The 22,106-nt window shown below is 37.0% G+C and overlaps 1 protein-coding gene across 2 annotated transcripts in view; it reads left to right on the top strand.

Annotated features, from left to right (window-relative positions):
• ROS1 (ROS proto-oncogene 1, receptor tyrosine kinase) overlaps positions 1-22,106 on the top strand; it is a 139,662-nt gene that overhangs the window by 84,885 nt on the left and 32,671 nt on the right. For both annotated transcript variants that reach the window (XM_063097740.1, XM_063097739.1), the window contains exons 28-36: positions 5,612-5,814; positions 7,296-7,440; positions 8,459-8,691; positions 8,798-8,974; positions 12,540-12,708; positions 13,996-14,113; positions 16,485-16,675; positions 18,323-18,406; positions 21,204-21,339. In XM_063097740.1, coding sequence (XP_062953810.1) covers positions 5,612-5,814; positions 7,296-7,440; positions 8,459-8,691; positions 8,798-8,974; positions 12,540-12,708; positions 13,996-14,113; positions 16,485-16,675; positions 18,323-18,406; positions 21,204-21,339 — 1,456 coding nt within the window. The remainder of the gene's footprint in view (positions 1-5,611; positions 5,815-7,295; positions 7,441-8,458; positions 8,692-8,797; positions 8,975-12,539; positions 12,709-13,995; positions 14,114-16,484; positions 16,676-18,322; positions 18,407-21,203; positions 21,340-22,106) is intronic.

Genomic DNA, 22,106 nt, shown 5'->3' with positions numbered 1-22,106 from the left:
CAGAACCAATAGAATATATATATGAGAGTAGACTTATTTGGAGAATTAACTCACACAGTTATGAAGGCTGAGGAGTCTCACAGTAGGCTGTTAGCATGATTCAGTCCAAAGAACCTCAGAACCAGGGAAGCTGATGGTGTGATCTTCAGTCTGAGGCCAAAGTCTTGAGAGCTGGAGTGCCACTGGTGTTATGTCCCAGCCCCGAAGACTGAGGATGCCCAAGTTCTGATGTCTTGAGTTCAGAAGAGTGTATCCCAGCTCCAGTGGAAATAGAGTGATAGATTTGCCTTTTCCTCCCTTTTTGTTCCCTTTAGGCTCCCAATAGATTGGATGGTGCCTACCCATATTGAGGGCAGGTCTTTTCCACCCAGTCCACTCAGGCTTACATGCTGATCTCTTCTGGAAACACCTCCATAGACCAAAAAATAATGTTTTACCAGGTTTCTATATATTTAATCTAGTCAAGGTGACACCTAAAATCAGCCATCACAGGGAACATCATTACAGATCCCAAGGACATTAAAAGGATAATCAATGACTATTATGAGAAACCTTATGCCCACAAACTTGATAACCTAGATGAAATGGACCAATTTCTTTAAAGATAGAATCTTCCAAAAGTCATGCAAATAGAAATAGACAATATGAATAGGCCTATATAAATTTAAAAAATTGAATCAATAACCTTTCAAAACAGAAAGCAAGATGTGTTCAATAAAGAGTTCTACCAAACATTTAGGAAATAAATCATATCAATCTCCACAATTTCCTTCAGAAGATAGAAGCAGAGGGAATACTTCCTGTTAGGTCATAGTGTGAGTTCATTCTATGAGGACAGCATTATCCTAATACCCAAACCAGGCAAAGATATTACAAGAAAATAAAATTTCAAACGTGTGCTTTTCTTGAACATAGATGCAACAATCCTCAACAAAATATTAGTATATTGAATCCATATATGAGTATAAAAATTATTATATACAGCAATCAAGTGTTGTTTATCCCAAGTCTGGCTCAACATTTGAAAATATATTAATGTAATACATCACATTGACAGGCTAAAGAAGGAAAACCATGCAATCACATCAATAGATACAGAACAAGCTTTTGACAAAATTTAAGGCCCATTCATAATTAAAAACTCCCAGCAAACTACAAATACAGGAGAACTTCCTCAACTTGAGAAAAAATATCTATAAAAATCCTACAGTTAACATTGTACTTAAGGTGAGAAACTAGAAACTTTCCCACTAAGATCAGCAACAAGGCAAGGATGTCCTCTCTCACTACTCCTTTTCAGCATTGTACTGGAAGTCTTAGCATGCAATAAGACAAGAAAATAAAATAAAAAGCACTGTTTGGGAAGGAAGAAATAGCCCAGTCGTTGTTCACAGACTGCATGATTGTCTATGTAAAATATCTAAAAAATTTACAAAAAACCCCCTCCTGGAACTAATAAGTGATTATAGCAAGTTTGCAGGACACAAGGTTAATGTGCAAAAGTCAATTGCTTTCATATATATCACCAACAAACAAGTGGAATTTAAAATTAAAAACACAATACCATTTACATTAGCAGCCCCCCAAAATGAAATACTTAGGTATAAATCTAACAAAATATGTACAAGATCTATATAAAGAAAACTACAAAACTCTGATGGAAGAAATCAAAGGAGGACTAAATACAAGTAAATGTAGAGATATTCCATGTTTATGGATAGGAAGATTCAATATTGTCCAGATGTCACTTGAACTATGGATTCAATTCAATCGCAATCAAAATCCTAGCAAGTTATTTTGTGGTATTAACAAACTGTTTCTAAAGTTAATATGGAGAAGCAAAAGACCTAGAATTGCCAACTGAAGGAGAATAAAGTTGGAAGACTGACACTAACTGGCTTCAAGACTTTCTGTAAAGCTGCAGTAATCAAAACAGTGTGGTATTGGTCAAAGAATAGACAAATAGATCAATATAACAGAATAGAAAACCCCAAAATAAACCCACATAAATATAGTCAAGTGATCTTCAACAAAGGGGCAATGGAGAAAAGAGAGTTTTTCAACAAATTATGCTGGAACTGGACATCTACATGTAAAAAAAAAAAAAGAATGTAGACACAAACCTTATACACACTTCACAAAAATTAACTCTAACTGGACCGCAGACCTAAAGGTGAAACACAAAACTATAAACCTTGTAAAAGATATATAAAATAAAGTCTAAATGATCTTGGGTTTGGGAATGACTTTTAAAACATGACACCAAAGCCATAATCCATGGAAGAAAGAATTGGTAATCTGGACTTCATTAAAATTAAAAATTTCTGCTCTGTAAGGATACTGTCAAGAGAATGAAAAGACAAGCAACAGACTGGCAGAAAATATTTGCAAAAGACATATCTGATAAAGCACTATCATCCAAACTACACAAAGAGCTTTTAGGATTTAATGATAAGAAAACAACATGATTAAAAAATGTGCCAAAGACCTTCAGCAAAGAAGATATACAAATGGCATTTCACATCATGTGTGACAAGATATACAAATGCTCGACATCATATGTCATGAGGGGAATGCAAATGAAAACAGTGAGATACCACTGTACACCTATTAGAATGGCCCAAAATCCAGAACACTGTCAACACCAAACACTGGCAAAGATGTGGAGCAACACGAAGACATTCATTGCTGGTGGGAGTCAAAATGGTACAGCCACTTTGGAAGACAGTTTGACAGTTTCTTACAAAACTAAACATACGTTTACCATATGACCCAGCAATAATGCTCCTTAGTATTTACCCAGAGGAGTTGAAAACTGTCCACCCCAAATCCTTCACATGGATGTTTATAGCAGCTTCCTTTGTAATTGCCAAAGTTTGGAAGCAACCAAGATGCCCTTCGGTAGGTAAGTGGATAAATAGACTGTAGTACAGTGAGACAACTCTACATGATACTGTAATGGTGAATACATGTTGTTACACATTTGTCCAAAACCATAAAGTGTACAACACAAGAGTCAACCCTAATGTAAACTATGAACCTTGGGTGATAATTATGTGCCAGTGTAAGTTCATTGATTGTAACAAATGTACCACTCTGTGGGGGATGTTGCTAACGGTGGAGACTGTGCATGTGTGGAGGCAGGCGATAAATGGGAAATCTCTGTACCTTCCTCTTAATGCTGCTTTGAACTCAAAACTGCATTTAAAAAAGTGTATTAAAAAATAGTCCAAGCAGTGTCTATCTGAAGTTGAACATTCACACACCCGCCCAACACACAAACACAAACACATTTTAAAAAGTAAAAGTCCTAAAGGTTGCAAAAATTTTTATAACTGGAAATCGTTAAAAAATACAATTCTTATAATGCTCTTATTATTTTCTTTGGAAAAAAGGGTCAACTTTATTTTACTCCTTTTCTAGGTGCGTTATTAAGGGTACTTTACCTCCATCTGCTGGAAATTTTAAGCAATTACTAGTTACCATGCTCCTTTATTCCTGAGGCATTTAACATCTTCAAAATATTCGGGGTAAAAAAAGAAAAAAACATATGGGAAAAACTTGTCTTCCTGTCCCAAGTTATATTTCCAGCACTTCAATATATCATACCATATCAGTTAAATAAAAATAAAAGAATGACAAAAGTACCAATGACCTTTGAATCAGATTATTTCTCTGGCTGCTAATGTGAGTGTCCCATTCTCATTTTAGACCAGAAATCAACACAAACTGAGTACTGTTGGATAAATATTAGTTGAACTGAAAAATGGCCCAGTTTATGACCTTAGTGAAATTATTCTTCTCCAACATGTCCCCCTCATACCTTCCAAGTGTCCTAAACATCAGGTTCATGGCCTCTTCAAGCATCAATTACTGTTTCCCTATAACTGGAAATTTATGATGTAGTTCTAATTTTAAACATTCTTTTCTGCATTTTGGAATTCATACTTGGAATTTCCAGATTAGATCAGCATTGTTTTTTCCTGATTTTTCAGTAGTCTTACAAATAATGTTAATAATAGCTAATATTTATTAAAAATGCTCACTATGTGCTATCTGTGAAATGGGTAATTGTCTCTAGTGGCAGAAGAGGTGGAGTAACCCTTCCCAGGGTCAGAAAGCTAGTAAGTGATGGAGCTGGCTTGATCAAGTCATTTAGAACTTAGACATTTCTCCCCTAATTTTCTTACTCATTGAATGCAAAGGATGCATTTTATATTTTGATAACACAGATCAATAAAGATCTACGACATTTATTAAATACCTAATATGTGTCAGGCACCCTCCTGGGGCTCTGGGGAAACAAAGGTGAGTCAAGCACAGTCTCAGCACAGGAAATTCACATTCTAGAGGTAGGTAAAGAAAAGAAAGCACCAAGAGGGAAAACAACACATGACCAAATGTGGTTAGTGCTGTGGTGGAGGAGCGTGTGGGGTGTGGTGGGAACACAGAGGAGATGCTCTTCACCTGGAGCGTGGAGGCAGGCAGGGCTTCCCATGAGAGATGCAGTAGGAACTGAGCTCTAAGAAAGGATATGTAGGTGGGCAAGTTCATTCCAACCTGAGGAGACATGCTGTGCAAGGGCTGGAAGGGTGAGAGTCCAGCACAGTTTGCAGTGTGGTTAGAGTGAAGGATGGCTCTGCCTAGTCAGATATGGGACACAGCAAGGGGCAGAAGCCAGATAGCAAAGTGTAATGCATGGTGAGTTAAAGAGTTGGTTAACCGGTGTAAGGTTGTTAGGTTTCATATCAAAATCATATTTGGAAATATTTGCATATTGTATTCTCTTTGCACAATGGTGCTGTGTTTTTAGGTGATGTTTTGCATAAGACAGGGTGAACAGGTCAGAAGTTGCATTCAGCTGCAAGTGACAGAATTGTGATTTTAGAGGCTTCAGCAGAGACTGTGGTGAGGTTGTGCCACTGCACTGGTCTAGAGCATACCATTCTCATTGTAGTGTCAACGAATGGAGCTCCCTGCAGTTGTGCAGGATGAAGCATTTGGTTGTATGTGATGCCCAGGCAGCTCTACAATAACATCAAGCACCTGGACTTCTTTTTCCAAGCTTCTTTAGCGACTCTTTTATTCTGTTCTCACAAGATGGCTGCAGCCTTTCTAGGCATCATGTCTGCATCCTGGACAGGGAGAGGATGAAGGGAGTGGTGCATGGCAGTGAGTCTGCCTTCAGTGAGATGATGGTTCTTTTGCAAGGCCTACTGAGCTCCCTGAGCAGATGCCCACCTTACATCTGATTGGCCAGACTGTGTCACATGATTGCTGGGGTTGCTCCGGAACCTTAGAAACTGTTTATCCTCTGGGCATGCCCACCCTGAACAATATCAAATGTATGTGAACTTGAGGAAGAATAGGAGGATATTGGATAGAGTCTAACAGTGTCTGTCACACACAATATCAAGATGCATCCTTTTTTTGTTTCTTCAAAGAGAACATCATTTAAAAAGTATTTTTATATTTATCCTTTCAAGCAAAAGTTATGCATGTTCTACAAATTTCTTTATAACCTTTTATTATCCTTGATATTAACTAAATCTGCTGTTCCTCTCTTATATATATGTGTATGTATTTAATCTTTGTTCTCTTCTTATTCTAGATAAAGCATTTTTGTCTCTAGCTGCAGATATTGCAGAGCCAGCTATACTGAATGCCACTAACACGAGCCTCACACTCAGATTACCTCCAGCCAAGACAAACCTCACGTGGTATGGCATCACCAACCCTACTCCAACATACCTAGTTTATTATACAGGATTTAATGGCAGGAAAAACAGCTCTGATCTGAAATATAGAATGCTGGTAAGACTGGAGCTAGTGGTCTTTGTTTTTCACAAGATGCCTTTTTTTGATATAAAATTATCAGCCACAATAAAGTATTTTCCATATGTTCTGAAATGTATTACTATGCAACTTTTTATAGCTGATGATTCATCAAAACATAGTGTATTCTAGTCTTCTTATCTGTGAGCAAGTTAAGCTTCATGGAAGTATATTAACTCTACCCAGTTGATGGATTACCATGGCAAGAGTTTCCCGAGTGTCCCCGAAAGAACTGGGTTTGTTTCTCTCCCTGATTATCTAAGTATCCCCGGAAAGTGACAGGGAATTGTTTTTGTGGCCTATCCAGCAGATCGCAGATTGAAGAGTATGAAACAAATGGGACAGAAAGTACATTGCCATATATCTCTTCTTCATAGCATTTATCTAAAATAAAAATTGTACTTTATGTTTTTGTCTATTATTTCCTATATGTTGTGAAATGCACTGCTATCCAGGGAGTTTATGTCTGTTTTTATTCATCATTGTATCCCTAGCACCTAGCACAGAACTTGGCACTGTCTTGTCATTCACTAGATACTTGTTGAATAAATGAATGAATTAAAACTATTTATTCCACGTTAGCATTAATGTTTCAGTTGTCCTAGGGATAAAATCATATATATCCAATATTTTGCTATGTGTTTGGCTTTAACCAATTCAAAAGGTAAAATTGACCATTATCTATTGGACATTAAGCCTATGTGCTTCACCATAAAGTATATGTGATTCTTTTTCACTTCTTTTATTTTGTCTATTTTGACCTTTCTTTACACATTTCTATAAGGAATTGTTTCAGAGATGGGTTGGATCATCTGGCTTACCAAGGTCGGGCTTGTGGCGTTGGATATTCCTGTTATTAGAGCTAGTTTTTCTTATTGTCTTCATTGATTATGTGGGTCTAAGGGAATGGTTCTCAACAAAAAAGTTGGAGCTTTTTAAAAACTTTGGGCTGAGGCTTCACCCCAGATAATTCAATCAGAATCCCTGGGAGTGGAATCTAGGCATAGGATTTTCTAAAAACTTCCCAGATGATTTCAAAGTATAACCAAAGCCGAGAAGCATTGGTGTAAGAAAAGTCTTTTTTAGTTATTTCTAAGAATGATTAGGTAATATTGCGTAATCTTGTATTGTTTTCACTTATGTTTCACATCCTTACAATACCATTCTAATGCAATGCTAATGAACTAGTGTCCCCTTCTGGGAGTTTAGCTTCCTGTGTGAAATAAGTTATGCCACACAAGTGACCGAAGGCTGCCAATCATTTGGCATCTATTCCTGGAGATTTTAAATAACTGAGATCTGAGTAGAATAGAATAGGGGCATTGTTATTAATAATCCAGAATTTAAAAATAAATTTACTTTTTTTGAGTCTTTAATTTTTTTCTCTTTGATTAAATAATTTCTACCCATTTGTATGACATGTAAGAATCAGATATTGATTTTAAAAAAATTAATTACAGGAATTTCAGGACAGGATAGCCCTTATTGAAGATTTAAAACCATTTTCAACATATGTGATACGGATAACTGTAAAGAATTATTATTCAAATCCTTTGGAACATTTACCTCTGGGAAAAGAGATTTGGGGAAAAACTAAAAGTGGAGGTGAGTTATGGGCTTGCTGTGGGTTTCCAGAGTGGAATTTTGTAATATATATGATGTGTATGTCTATTTTTAAAATCTGAATGCTAAGTAATCTTTATTAGGTGAGCTTCTTTAAGTTCAATGGGAAAAATGTATTTGTAGAAAAGTATTTTAATGACCTTACTCTTACCCCTGAAGATGATGTGTAATATTCCATCAAAATGGAAAGGAACTATGAGGTGAAACATCAAAATCAATAATGTTTGACTAAGAAACATTCTTTGGTCTCAGCACATTGTCATTCTGTTCCCATAGGTCTCTGTACCTGTGGTGAGACCTAGGAAAGCCAAGCCTTCTCTCTGTGTGAATTGTACTGAGGCCACTGAGATGTTTAAAAAATTAATTAATTAATTATTATTATTATTTTACATTCCAAGACGTTGTTGCAGAGCAGTGGGAGGGGGAGAAGGGAGAAAGGTAGGGGGAGGGAGGTGAGGGTGGGGGATCGGGGCTGGCCCACCATCAGCTCCTTTGGTGGCTTGGCTGCTGGGGAGGGAAGGGGCATATGGTTGAGGCCTGAAGGCCCCCATACTCTGGCTTGGGGGCGAGGGGCTTCCTGTACTGGTGTGGTCATCGCAAGGCTGGATGGAGGCTGCTGAGATTTACAGGTATATAACATTGCCTTTAAAAAAAAATAGGTCTAGAATCCAAAAAGGTGTTCTAAGAAGGGGTGATTATTATAAGGTGATGCTATTTTTTTTCAGATAACTTTCACAAAACTCACCTAAATTGGGTTATTTGGCATTGGCCATATCCTTGCACTAGAGTCAGAGAATGATTTGGTCATTAGGCAAAATAAGCGAGAGCCTTTCAGGCAGTCTGTTAACTTACTACTGCACAAGTGTAAGAGGCTGATTCTCCTGAACATGTTACACATTCTTCTCACATGATATGATTATTCCTCAGCCAAGACTGTCACTTCCTCCGACTTTCCTGTGCTGCTGCAACATCACTCAGCCTTTGTTGCTATTTCTTTCAGTACCAGAGGCAGTTTCACTCATTAACACAACCGTGCAGTCAGACACCAGCCTTATCATATCCTGGAGAGAATCTCGGAAGCCAAATGGACCTAAAGAGTCGGTCCGCTATCAGCTGGCAATCTCACACCGGGCCCTAATCCCCGAGACTCCTCTAAGACAAAGTGAATTTCCACATGGAAGGCTCACCCTCCTTGTTACTAAACTCTCCGCTGGACAACAATATGTACTAAAGGTACAGCATATGGGGCACTTTTTATTGGCATTCTCAAGTGCAAATTTCTGAAAAAGTTAAGCAATTGCTTTTTTTTTTCCCTTCTTTTTCTTTTTTTTACAAAAAGGTCCTGGCCTGCCACTGTGAGGAAATGTGGTGTGCTGAGAGTCATCCTGTCACTATCAAAATGTTTGACACACCAAAGAAACCTTATGCCTTGGTTCCAGAGAACACTAGTTTGCAATTGGATTGGAAGGCTCCATCGAATGTTAACCTTCTCAGATTTTGGTTTGAACTTCAGAAGGTAGACTTTTAATGCAAATCTTTATTTTACAATATAGAATAAATTGGAATATATGTCTAGAGCACTCCCTTATATAAATCAGCAATATATTGGACAACACTCATTGATTCAGATTTGGCATGTAGAAGCAGTAAGTCATCCAGGCTAATTTCTGTTGGAAAGAATTCCCAGGCAGATTAATATGTTCTTAATAGGCTCTGGGTAAAATGGTATAAGTTATAGTTTACTAAGTTTATAATATTTTACTTAGTTTAGATATTACTGGCATGGTTCTCTAGTTTAACGTCCATAGCAATTTGGTGTTTTTCTATGAAAAAAAAAAAAATGAAAGAGGCAAACAACAACAAAAAATCAAAACCTTGTTTAGAAATGTCCTTTCAACCAGTTGAGGGCTGTGCAGTAATGAGAGAAGTAAAATGTAAAAGCAGTTTATTCTACACTTGTTTGATATTGGCTTATAAACTTTAAATTGTTCCTCATCCAAAATTCATGTGTTAACCAATATGAAAACACCTACTGAATCTTAAGGCGTCAATTAATTTGATTAATTCACTGCTAGGGAATGTCTATGTTGACTTTTATAGTAATACACTTAGAATGGATTTTAAGTTTTTATATTTGTTTTTGGCATTTTCACTATTTTATATTTGTGTGGGTATGTTTGTGTACATCTGGGCCTGTGTATATGTACACATTTGTAAAGATTGCTTAGGAATGTTTTGTTCAGTATTAACTTAAAAATAAGTTGGTATAGTCATGACCTCACTAGTTCTTTAAAAATGAAATTGTTCTCCAGGATGTTTTAAAAGTTTACTATATATTTTTATGATCTTCGACTTTTTAGATAAAAACTATGAAAAATATGGAACACAGATTCTTGAGTAGATAAAACCAAAGGCCATAGTTTAACTGGACTTTTTTCAACGAACCTATTCCTGATAATTTGTTGCCTATTTTAAAAATGGTCACCTTATTAAAATGCATTTAAATTGGAGAAATTGGAATACTGCCTTTTTTGGACATCTATTTAAGTAAGCTTAATGCAGATCAGTCTACAGTCAAGAGGAGGAATGTAAAGTTCATTTCCTAGAGCAGAGAAATGAAATGAGAAAAGGCCTTAGAGATGAGGGTGTTTCAGCTTCTCATCACTGCTGAGGAGATGGAGACCCAGACAGATGCCACGATGAGCCAGATAGCAGCAGCCAGGCAGAGAAGGCTGGCTCATCCCTACAGTAGTCCTACTTGGGTGCTGTCCCCTGAAGGAATGTGAGTCATTAAGCCACCATCACACTCCTCAGAGTTTGTGGGGAAGGACTCCTGGTCCAGTCCTCAGGCCTTTCATGCAGTGCTTTTCGTTTCTGAACTTCCTCTGTTTTTACGCTTGCTCAACACATGTTAGACCATTTAGAAAATCGTGAAGCTGAAAATTCAAGACACAGTCATTTTTACATGTGTGAACATCTACGAGTATGATCTGACGGGCACACAGGAGAAGGCTGTGGTTTTGAGGGTTGATGAGTGGCATCTGGTCAGAAAGTTCTATCTCTTTAGAGTAACTTGAACCTGCCCCATAATGACAGGACAGCTGGGAATGATCCCATAACCCCATAATGAAACCCTGAGGGGTGGGTGATGAGGGTAAATATGTGTCTTTTTAATTAATAACTTTGTTAGAAACGAAAGAAGAAGAAAAGGATAAACTTTCAATCTCTCTCCCACCACAATTTTATTTTCTGGAACGTGAGGGAAGTAGAGGTGCACAAGGCTAAGTTTCTACCTAGATCTTAAGTTGCATAGATTCTTAAAAATTGCAGCAGTGTACAGAACATATTTGAAGATTGGGGAGAAACAAGTAATTTTGCTCTGGTGAATTTTTTCACAGAAGTCCATTAAAATTGTGTTTTCCTCCACTGTCCAGGCAAATCCCTACCACAACCAAAAATTGCGGAAGTTCCTGTCTCTCAGATATTGTAGCTCATACCATCCCACCCCTACCCAAATAATAGGAAGACCCCTCTGTGGTGGCCTTCACCCCTGCATTTGCGGCTCTGACTAAGGAAAGTTCCTGCCTCCCTTGGGATTTGCTGGGATGGCCTGTGGCACCTCTCCAAGTTGGTGACCTGCCCAGACATTTGTTGCTGTAGTGAGGCCAGTCCTCTACAGTTTACGGTACCCTTGGGCAAACATCTCCCCAACATTTTAGAGAGCTCCGATAATTTCTTGAGGTGTGGGAGGTTGGGTCACCTAGACTATTTACTTAAGGTTATTTCTATACCAGATCATTAAGGAGACAAGAAGAAAAAAACGCTAAGATTTTTTAGCCAGGAATTATTTTCTCTCTTTTCCTATGAAGGTTAGAGGTAAATGTGGATTCAGTGCGTCTGCTTTATTAAGCTGTGTGTCTCATTGGGATTGATACGTTCAGGAGTTTGGTGCAGGCAACGTTCCCGACATCAGCATTTCTATTTTTTTGTTTTTCATTCCCTCCATTCTGTTTTTCCCTTTCTTTCTGTACGTGGTATTCTACTTCCTAAAGGTGCTAAGGAGAACCATTCCTAACTGAATGGATAACTAACATAAAGTGTCCATCTAATGAAATGATGTAACCTAGTGAGTGTTACATGAAAACAGAGTTTATTTATGGAAACTGACCTTTTAGGAAACTCTACTAGAGAAAATACACCAAGAACCCTTGAGGAAATGCCACATCCTCTGTCTTTTCCTATTTGTATGTTAAGTGAAAAAAGAATAACCATTTTCAAATCATGATATTAAGGATCCAAATACACAGATTTTAAAAAATCACAAAGAAGTTTCACATAGCTATAATTAGAGGTCCAGTATCTAAAGTGGAATAAAAGCAATATTTCCTATATTTAACTTCTAACCATACTACTTAGAAGCTGCATGATGGTGGGCAAAATTTCCTACTTTTAGGAATCTAGTCGTCCTATGGATAAAAAGAAGGAATGCTGGTCATAGGTCTGAAGACTGTGTTAGGAGAAAAATCTAAATGTTTTAGTTTGTAAGCCATTGTGAACTTCTTCAAAGAATCAAAATATGTAAAAATATTATTTTGAAATTAGCAACCCCCTGGAATTGAAGGTATCACTACTTTGATCCATCATTTTCCTTTAGCTGTGAATTTGTCTTCTTAGTCTTCCTAGTTTTAAAGTAAATGTCTACTTCAGAGATAACAAGTCACAGCTCTCAATCTTCCCCAATGATATATGGTCAAGGGTGCATATTTCACCTTGGGCTTATCACAAAAACTGTCATTCAAGTCAGTTATAGCTTGTCCTAAAAAATAAAATGGCTGTAAGTGGCGGGGTAATGTTTGAGATCAAAAATACATAAAGAAATTCTTATTCTTTAATATAAAGTAAATTTTAAACACATGGTACCCTGCAAATATGTACAAGTAAACGTTAAAATTTTTAAAAAAGTTAATTTTAAGGGTTTTTTTAATGTTAAGTTTTAATTGCTTGCCATGGGTCTGTAGATTTCTATATTTAAGAAGATTTTCTTAAGGAAATAAAATGTTAATTGAGATTTCTTTCTTTAGTGGAAATACAATGAGTTTTACCACGTTAAAGCTTCATGCAGTCAAGGTCCCGCTTATGTCTGTAACATCCCAGATCTGCAACCTTACACTTCCTATAGTGTCCGAGTAGTGGTGGTTTACAGGACAGGAGAAAACAGCACCTCACTTCCAGAAAGCTTTAAGACAAAAGGTGAGTACTAACATTCTCAACACTCAGAAAACCCTGTATGTGTTTCAGTTCTTCTTCCGTCACTATTTCCCCGATCCTAGAGGTTGAAATTTTTCTTGAAAACAAGTACATTACTATTTCTAGAGTTTGAGTAAAGAAATTAAAAAAGAGTCAGGAGTTCTCAAAGGCAGTAATGCGTTAATAAGGCTCGGTCTTGAAGGATCCTGAACTGGGCAAAATTATCTCTCCTTTAACAACTCTATTTGCCTTTCTGGCTATGACAGGCAAATATATTTTGCAGTGAAAATGAAAGAAAAATAGTGTTACTGAGTGTTCAACAAATACTTATTAAGTGACTACTATATTCCAGATGCTAAAAATAAAAAATCTCGAAAGTCCATTTAAGGTTTTTCAAAAGATATACCAGAACTCCAAGTTGATCCCTATAAGAATGGAGGGAAAATGCTCCAAAACTTATAATAGCTTTCTTTGTTTGCATTTATGACTTATTTTGTGTCGAGTTGAGATTGTGAAAGTTGTTGGAATCAAAATGGAGTCACTTGTGTTAAAAAAAACCCTTGACAGGAGCTGGCTGGTTAGCTTAGCTGGTTAGAGTGTGGCCTTGTAACACCACAGTTGAGGGTTTGGCTCTTTGTACCAGCTACCAAAAATAAACAAAAACAAATACAAAAACAAATCCTGACAAATAAAGCCAGGAAAGGCCATGAAGGGAGGGTTCTCAGGCATGAATGACTGATAACAAAAACTGTCACAAAGGGTTATGCAAAACCACAACCTTGCACAAAGGCCATTGAAACCTTACCACAAAATACTTCTGTGAGGGCACCAGCCAACTAACTGCCTGTCCAACCTTGGACTGACATCACCCTTGTTATTGATCCTTCAATAATTATCCTCAAACAATTATATAATCTTCCATTACTTTTCCTTTAAAACCCCTTGTCTCCCCTTACCACCCTGAAAACTCACATAGTTTACGAGGGCATATGTATATTTCCGTTGCAATGTTACATTCCCAATTAAACTCATTTTTCTTTCAGAGAGCCTCTCTCTGTTTGTTATTTAGGTTAACAAGATATATTGTCAGTCCTATCACTAATTCATCTAATCTATCATTAATAAAGTCTTCACATAGTTATTTAAAAATATGTGCTCATAACAGAATATTTCTGAATATTTCTTTAATGTATTTGTCTTTCCTATTAGTAACACACTCTATAGAAACATGTCATACAGAATATTTTACACTTCTAACATATCAACCAATATTTTCTTTTTTCCCCAAAGCTGGAGTACCAAGTAAACCAGGCATTCCTAAATTATTAGAAGGGAGTAAAAGTTCAATACAGTGGGAAAAAGCTGAAGATAATGGAAGTAGACTTACATACTATATCCTTGAGATCAGGTACGTATATTTGCAAAGTGCTTTGTAAACTACAAACAGCTAAGCAGTTAATTGTAATGTGATCAAAAGTAACCATACTTATGAAAGCGTATTTATATATAAACACAAAGGATCTTTAATTTAAGGACCTTGTGTGTATTATTACATTCTTTGACCAATACCTAGAGGTTGGCCTTGGCACTCTAATTATAAGACAGATGATGTCATTATCAGAAATCTTCAACTGCTTGTCAAAACTTTATGAAAATCATTCAATCATAGGCTCATGTAACCAATATTTACATAATATCTATTCTATTTAAGAAACTGAGCTGATGTTTAATGTTAGATGATGGAATGCATGTAAATTTCTGATGCTAGTGTGTTTTAGGATACTCTCTAAAGAGAACTGGCAATGGCTAGGTATGTTTGAGAATGTAAAATTAGGTCAAGGTCAACTGAAATGGTCTGAAGTGTATAGGTCACACAGGGTTCTCTATCTGTTGTGAAGAGTACAGTTTGTAGTGTGTTCCTAGTGACTGCAAATGCACCGTCAATGAAAACGAGCCACTGATGAACACAGCAACCTCAGATCTGGCCAGTATGGGGAGCTCAGTGAACCATAACTGGCTCAGAAGGACTGATTTCATGCCAACTTGAGGGGCGATTTCCAAATTCCAAAGATACTCTCCTAACAGGACTATAAAACCATCTTTTAAGAAGCTCCAAGGACAAAAGTCACTTCCATAATTACAGTCCTGGCAACTTGAGCTTTAGATCTATTTTTGCTTCATCTTGCTCTAGTATTCCCAGTACCTTAAAAAAAATTTCCTGCTCATGCTAGAGAACTCCCTTAGCCATATTTCTAATAGAAATCTTCTTGAAATTTCTGTTACTGTTTTCCATGTAGTGTAAAATAAATTTTGACCTACAGAACTGTCTTGTTGGTCTGTGACTGTATTGGAATTCACAAACCAGGCCACCCCATGGCTCTTGCTAGGACCCCTTCAGTGTGCTCCCCACACTAACACCTAAGTGCATTGCTCCACCTAAATATTTTGCATACTCCTTGCCTCAGGTCTCCACTGTCAAGACATAGACTGTAGGATGACAGAATGAATTGTAACTTCAAAGTTCTTCAGTCAGGACATTCTAGTTGGACTCTGTGTACTTGCTGGTGGTGCAGTGGTGGTGCAAAGTGCACCAACTTGGTAGCTGAGCAGATTTAGTTAGTTTCCTAGGGCTGCCATAACCAAGTACTACCAACCAGGTGGCTTAAAACAACAGAAATTTACTTTCATGGTTCTGGAGGTTAGAAGTCTGAAGTCAAGGTGTCAGTAAGACCATGCTCCCTCGGAAAGTTTTAGGGAAGAATCCTTCCTTGCCTCTTTTTAGCTCCTGATGCTGGCCAGCTCCTGGGAACAGTTGTGACCAACTCTGCTGCCCTCATACTCCTGATGTTCTTGCCTGTTCCCTGACCCTGCTGAGGCTCAGCCCTCTTTATCCTTGTTGGCCTTTCAGAATGACCACTCAGTTAGCAGAAGCAGTACTAGCTTCTAGTACATTTCCCTAAGCTTACTGTGGGCTGGTACCAAGTCCTGAAACTTTTTAGACCAGAGATGTTCATCATCATCAGAGAAGACCTAACTGGTATACCTTGACCTTGCCTTTAGTCAATGATTCTGTTAAAAGCCATTCCAGTTATGTCTTTTTTTTTTCTTTGACAGCTAGCTGGTATGGGGATCTGAACCCTTGACCTTGGTGTTATCATCACCATGCTCTAGCTAACTGGCTAACTGACCAGCCCAGTTATGTCTTTTGAACTTAGCTCCTGTTCCATATGACAAACTATGTGGATTGACTTTGAGGTGGAATGTTGGTCTATACAAAAGGAAGCAATGAACTTTAGAATCTGAGATATAATGATAATGTTGGTAGCTAAACTAACTCACCTTCCTTATCGATTTTATATTCTGTGTTTTATGCAGATATGGTAAAATAAACTACAAATGACATGAGACTGAAAATTAGGAAAAATAGAAACTTACCATTTAAAAATTATGGGATAATTATCTTATACATCTGGAATTCTGAAGAAAGTTTACACCTTCTAATAGTAGGAAAAGGATCTTCAGCTTTCTCTTGGCTATTGATTATTTGTAACTTTCTTGGTGGGCTGAGTTGGTTGGCTCCATGCAGCACTGGGATGACTTTATAAAACCATGCTGTGTTTTGTAGCCAAACCATGTGAGAGGAATGAGATCAAGGGCAAAGTAGGCCATAGGAGACTCTTTGGAGTTCTGTTATTAAAACAGTACATAAGCAACTAGAAGTAACACATATATTGTCAAATATACTTTCTGTATTTATTATTTTACTGTTTCTTTTGCAGAAGGCTCACTTCAAATGATTCACAGAACCAGAATTTAAAGTGGAAGATAACATTTAATGGATCCTGCAGTAGCATTTGCACATGGAAACTCCAAAACTTAAAAGGAACATTTCAGTTCAGAGTAGTAGCTGCAAATAATCTGGGGTTTGGTGAATATAGTGGAATCAGTGAGAATATCATGTTAGTTGGAGGTATGTTACTATGTCTGACTACACAGCTTATGATGTAAAGGTTCAGAAATAAAGATAGGTGTATTCTTAACACTAGCAATAGACACGGTGACAGTATAACTTATCATCCAAACTATTGAACTGTTCAATTCATCTGATGTGATCTTCCTAAAACATCATTATCATCATGTCATTTTTGTCCTTAGTAATAACCAGATCCTCTTTAATGCCTACACATCAATCCCAGGCTCCGAAATAGGCTTCTAAGGATGTCTACAACCTAGTCTTTATTTATTTAGCCTTATTATCCTGTCCCTGGTACTCTCATCTTATATACAATAGGCCTAAAACTATTTTTTTGTCTCTTCCCTAACATCTATCTCTCCTACTGTGTATCCTGTTTTAGTTTACAATATATTATCTTTCTAGTCACATGGGCCAGAGATCTCAGTACCGTATTTGATTTTTCTCTCCACTCGGTCACTGAGTTCTACTGCTTTTACCATCTCGATTTCTCTCTGGTGAGTTCCCATTTTCCTACTTCCACCCTGGTTTTCTTAATTTAAGGTATCGTGTCCTGCCTGCTCTCTTGGCTTCATCACAACAATGACAGTTAATCTAGCTGACGCGCAGGCTGGATCACCTAACCCCTCTCTGAAATGCCCGCAATGGCTCTCCATTCACTGCCTTCAGCATCAACCACAAACTTCTGTGTGGCATGTGTGGCCTTCTGTGGTTTGTCCTCCAACTGTGGACCATCTTTCCCAGTATTTATCCCTATGTTGTGGCCATCTCTGATTGGTAAAAACTTTTTGTGCCACTCAGTCTTTGGCCTTGTGTTTAACTCAGCCTAGAACGCAACCCCACTATCTACCATGCACCCCTTAGCTGGGACTTCCTTTACTTCACACACACACACACACACACACACACACACACACACACACACACACACACGCACACACACGCACTCTATATAGAATTTACATCATTCTTATTTGTATCACAGTTGTCTACATACGAGCTTGACAAACATTTTCTGAAAAGAACCAAATAGTAAGTATTTTAGACTTTGCAGACTCCATCCAATCTCTGTAGCATGTTCTTCTTCTTTTTAAAAATAATACTTTAAAAATGTAAAAATCATTCTTAGCTCTCAGGTGGCACAAAATCAGGCTGCGGCCAGACTTGGCCCTCAGGCTACAGTTTGTCGAGCTTTGGTCTGCATGTGTATTTCCTGTACAAAATTCAAACCACCTAAGAGGTGGTACCATGTTCTCATGTTTATATTCCTCCGTTTAATACCCACAGAATTAAGTATGTATGAAGGTATTACGGAAAAAAATAATAATCCTATTTAATATATGAAGACTGAGACTTGTTTGTCGCAAATTCATTGAAAAGATTATACATGTTTCCCCAGTCATTTTAAAGTAGAAAATTGAGTGTGTATATTCCAGTAATGTGTTAGTAAACTGGCACTGTGGGGGAAAAACACACAAAAAATCTTGATTTTGATTTCCCATGGTGTAAATACTGTCTGCATGGACAATTTGAAGCTACCAACTGTTTAATAACTGATATATCACTCTGTCTGTGCTTAGGTAGAACTGGGACTATTTAGCTTTATTCTGTGATTTAATTTCTTTTTCTCATTTATATCGTTAGACAGTCTTTGGATACCAGAAACGAGTTTTATACTAACTATTATAGTTGGAATATTTCCTATTGTTACAATCCCATTGGCCTTTGGTAAGTATTGCAGATTATAAAAATAGGTAATAAACTGTTTATTTGATTATACTGGTTGATTTAGCTCTGAGTTTATCTAAGCTCCCACATGAAAAATGACCTGATTAAATAAATTCATAAAATTCACAAAGTTACCTTTGGCTATACTTTCACAACTACTAACTTCTGTGAATTTTTTTCTTATCTAGATGTAATTATTTTATTAAAAAAACTATTTACATTTCATGATGTACTTTAGATAAACTACTTGTAAGGACATCAACTTTCAGCTTTCTTTAAAACAGTACTTGTTTTTGATTGGCTATGTGCAAGTGTTTTATGGCTTTCAGTTTGAATTAAATAAAAGAAAAATAACTCTGAGTAGAAAAAAAGTGTAGGATTAGTGGAAGGCCAGTGACAATCTTTGGTTAGGATAGTTTTGGTCTCTAAGCAGACAGCCTGGTTTAGAAGGAGCAGAGCCTTTTTTGCACAAGATCCATTTCTGGCTTGTAAGATCCATTCTCACTTTCAGACATCTGACCTGCTTATTTCAAATCTCTGCTCATTTATAAATGATCAGAAAGCAAAAAAATTAGGTTAGGTAGACAGAAAGTTAGTTGTTTCCCACTATTCATTTTATACTAATGTGCTAGTCCTAAAATGTCCTTCTTTTTAAAGATTTAGTTTAAAGATATAGTGACAACCCCAAATGGTCAGATATCGGGCCTGTAGGGTTATCATATTGATCCTACAATCTGGTTTATTACTATTATTTCAGCATAAATATTAATAGCATTCCCTTTCAGTCCCCAAAATGTCCTGCTTTGGGTTGTAATATAAATGGTCCCCCTATCTACTGCAAAAATTGAGAGTCTCTGACATGCTGAAGGAGTGCAAGAAAAGCATGACACTTATCAGAAAAGAGCACTCAAGCACATATTCAGGAAGTTGTAAAGTTGGACTCTCTGAGGTTGAAGTAAGCCAATATTTCACTAAGCATTCTAAATCTTCATTCTTCTCCAAACGGATTTAAGTCATAAGCTATCAAAAAGCACTTCGAAACTTGAATTGGTATTTCTTTTCAAAGATTCCACCCAGATGCTATGTGGGACTCCTTTAGCTAACTTGGAAAGCTAAAAATTTCAGCTGACCCTGCCAGGATTTTAACCTGTGGTTCCAGGGAGTCTGTCTCGCACAGCTGATGTTTGTGCCACTAAGCCGGCCCTCCAGAATTACGCATATGACTGCAGTATATTTGGCAGCTGACATATAGCCTTGACGGCTTGTCCGCTTTCCTACTGGGAAGGGGAATTACATGGAGAATCCTTCATCTGACCCTTGCTTGCCTACTGGTACATCAACATTGTTTAAACCCATAACTCTAGTGGATGAACATGAAATAACTTCAGACAACCTATTGTGCTTTCCAGACATCCTGTGGATATCTGACTTTCTCAGGACTTCAAGGTCTTTATTCTGTTTGGAACTCACAAATTTTTTAGTATAGCTAAGCTAATTTGGTTTTTTGCTTTTAGTAGCTGTGTATGTGGTTTCAGTAGTAGGAGTGTGTGAGTGCATGAGAAAAGATTGAGCTATTAAAATAATGAAAAGCAGCAATTATTTTAAAATTCGTATTGTGATGAGAGCTCTCATCAGTCATACTTATCAATACAAAATTGAAAGAAGGACTTAAAAATAAGCATCAACAGCCTTTGATTTGGTGAGTGGTCATATCTAATGTGCAAAGCCTTATACTGGAAGTAGAGGGAAATATAAAGTGGTAAAATACAATTGACTTCAGGAGTTTACCATTTAATGAGGGAGGTAAGACATACTGGTGTGAAAAGATAAATGGCAAGATATGTGTTAAATAATCAGAGAGGTTGCAGAGGTCTCAGAAGGCATCACTGAACATGTGGGGCTTATGCTGGGCCTTCAAAAATGGAGAGGGGTGGTGAGAGCATTTCAAATTTGAAAAATAGCATTAGCAAAGGTACTTGCAACTTTTCACTGTGTGGTTCCTCATATGAAACTGCTTGAGTAGAACTCTAACCTCTCGGGTACAGAAGCTATTATGAAACAAAGTTCAAATTTTAATGATCATCTCCCAAAGCATCTTTGCTATTTTCAATTTCTGAGCCAATACTCTAGTATAAATGGGTAATATTCTTGGCATAATTGTATTTTAATCTTTAGAAAATAACACTTTTTTATCATAGTTTCTGCTCCTTGTTTAAGGAAGACCCCACAAACTACTCACAGCTGAGGGGAACAGAGCTAACATTTTGATGGATGTCATTCCAATAATTTTTCTACATATTTGAGTACGTGTGTATGCACAACAATGGATATACACTCTTTTTCTCTGCATTTATTAAAAGAAATGTATGATTATGTTGAGAGTGTTCCCTCAGATCTGCTGAGGAGTATAACCCAGATGTGTTTGAACTTAGATACGAATTTGTTTCATAATAATTATTATGCAAGTTTGTTTTGGTTTATTTTGACTGTAGCTTATAGGTGATATTGAAAAATAAGTTTTAATATTAAGATACTATACTTCTACTTGTTTAAAACAGCGCTAAGAAATATATCAAGCTTTACTCTGAGAAGTGCGATGAAAAGTGATGTGGTATAAGCTGTGCGTTTTCATGTGGATTTTTACCTGGATTTAATTAGTTTTTCTATTTTTTTAACCAAGTTATGTTATTCTACCAATAGTGTTCTTATATGTACACATTTAAAATGCATTGTTAACATTTCCTAATTAAAAAAAGCAATATTCTATTCTGTAAATTATATCATTTTTTCTTTATAGTCTGGCATAGAAGATTGAAAAATCAAAAATCTTCCAAGGAAGGGCTGACAGTTCTCATAAACGAAGACAAAGAGTTGGCTGAGCTACAAGGTCTGGCACCTGGAGTAGGACTGGCTAATGCCTGCTATGCAATACAGTACGTAGCCTGGGCTGTTGTCATGGACCACTTGGGCAAAGGGTGGGCGACAATAATGAGAGTGCCTATGCAACCTGCATTACCCAGGATGGTCCTGGTTTGTGCCTATTCTGCTGACATAATTATAACATCTTCCAGTCTCAAATGTGACCCAGCATAGATAGCAAATTATGTGGTTATCCTATAAGGGAAATACAGAAAAATCCATTGTTTTCCAATATTTTATCATGTAGTTCAAAAACAAGTGAAAGAAGGAGATAAATACTACACTGAAGAGAGTAGATAGTAACATAGTTGGTTCAGTTGGAGGCAGTTTTTGAGAAGAGAGAAACTACATGGGCTTTGTGTATGTGCTATTGTCAGTCAATTCCATTGCAGAAGTTGTATGGAGATTGCCTACATAACTTCTTTACGACAGATGAGTTTTGAACTTCCTTTGCCATCATAATTAGGGAAAATATTTAAGTGTTTCTTCGTATGAAACAGTATTATGGTCTATGCAAAAAGGGATTATATGGTCATAGACCTTGCTTCTGGAAATGTATAATTCAAGACATAAAAACAAAGGATTTGAAGTAGACACAGAGGTGACCTAAATCAGCTATTCAGAGGTGACTTTTCTCTGAGAAAGTACTTTACACAGCATATCTGATATTCAAGATTCCCCATTAAGAATTCAAAGCATTTTTAATGTAGGGGCTTCCCCCCACCCAATGTTCCAAGTGAGAAAACTGGCTTCCCAAAAGTTAACCTGATGGTGATGGTGT

The sequence above is a fragment of the Cynocephalus volans genome, chromosome 5, assembly GCF_027409185.1.
Source record: "Cynocephalus volans isolate mCynVol1 chromosome 5, mCynVol1.pri, whole genome shotgun sequence".
Taxonomy (NCBI): domain Eukaryota; kingdom Metazoa; phylum Chordata; class Mammalia; order Dermoptera; family Cynocephalidae; genus Cynocephalus; species Cynocephalus volans.
This window is presented reverse-complemented; position numbering and strand designations above follow the sequence as displayed.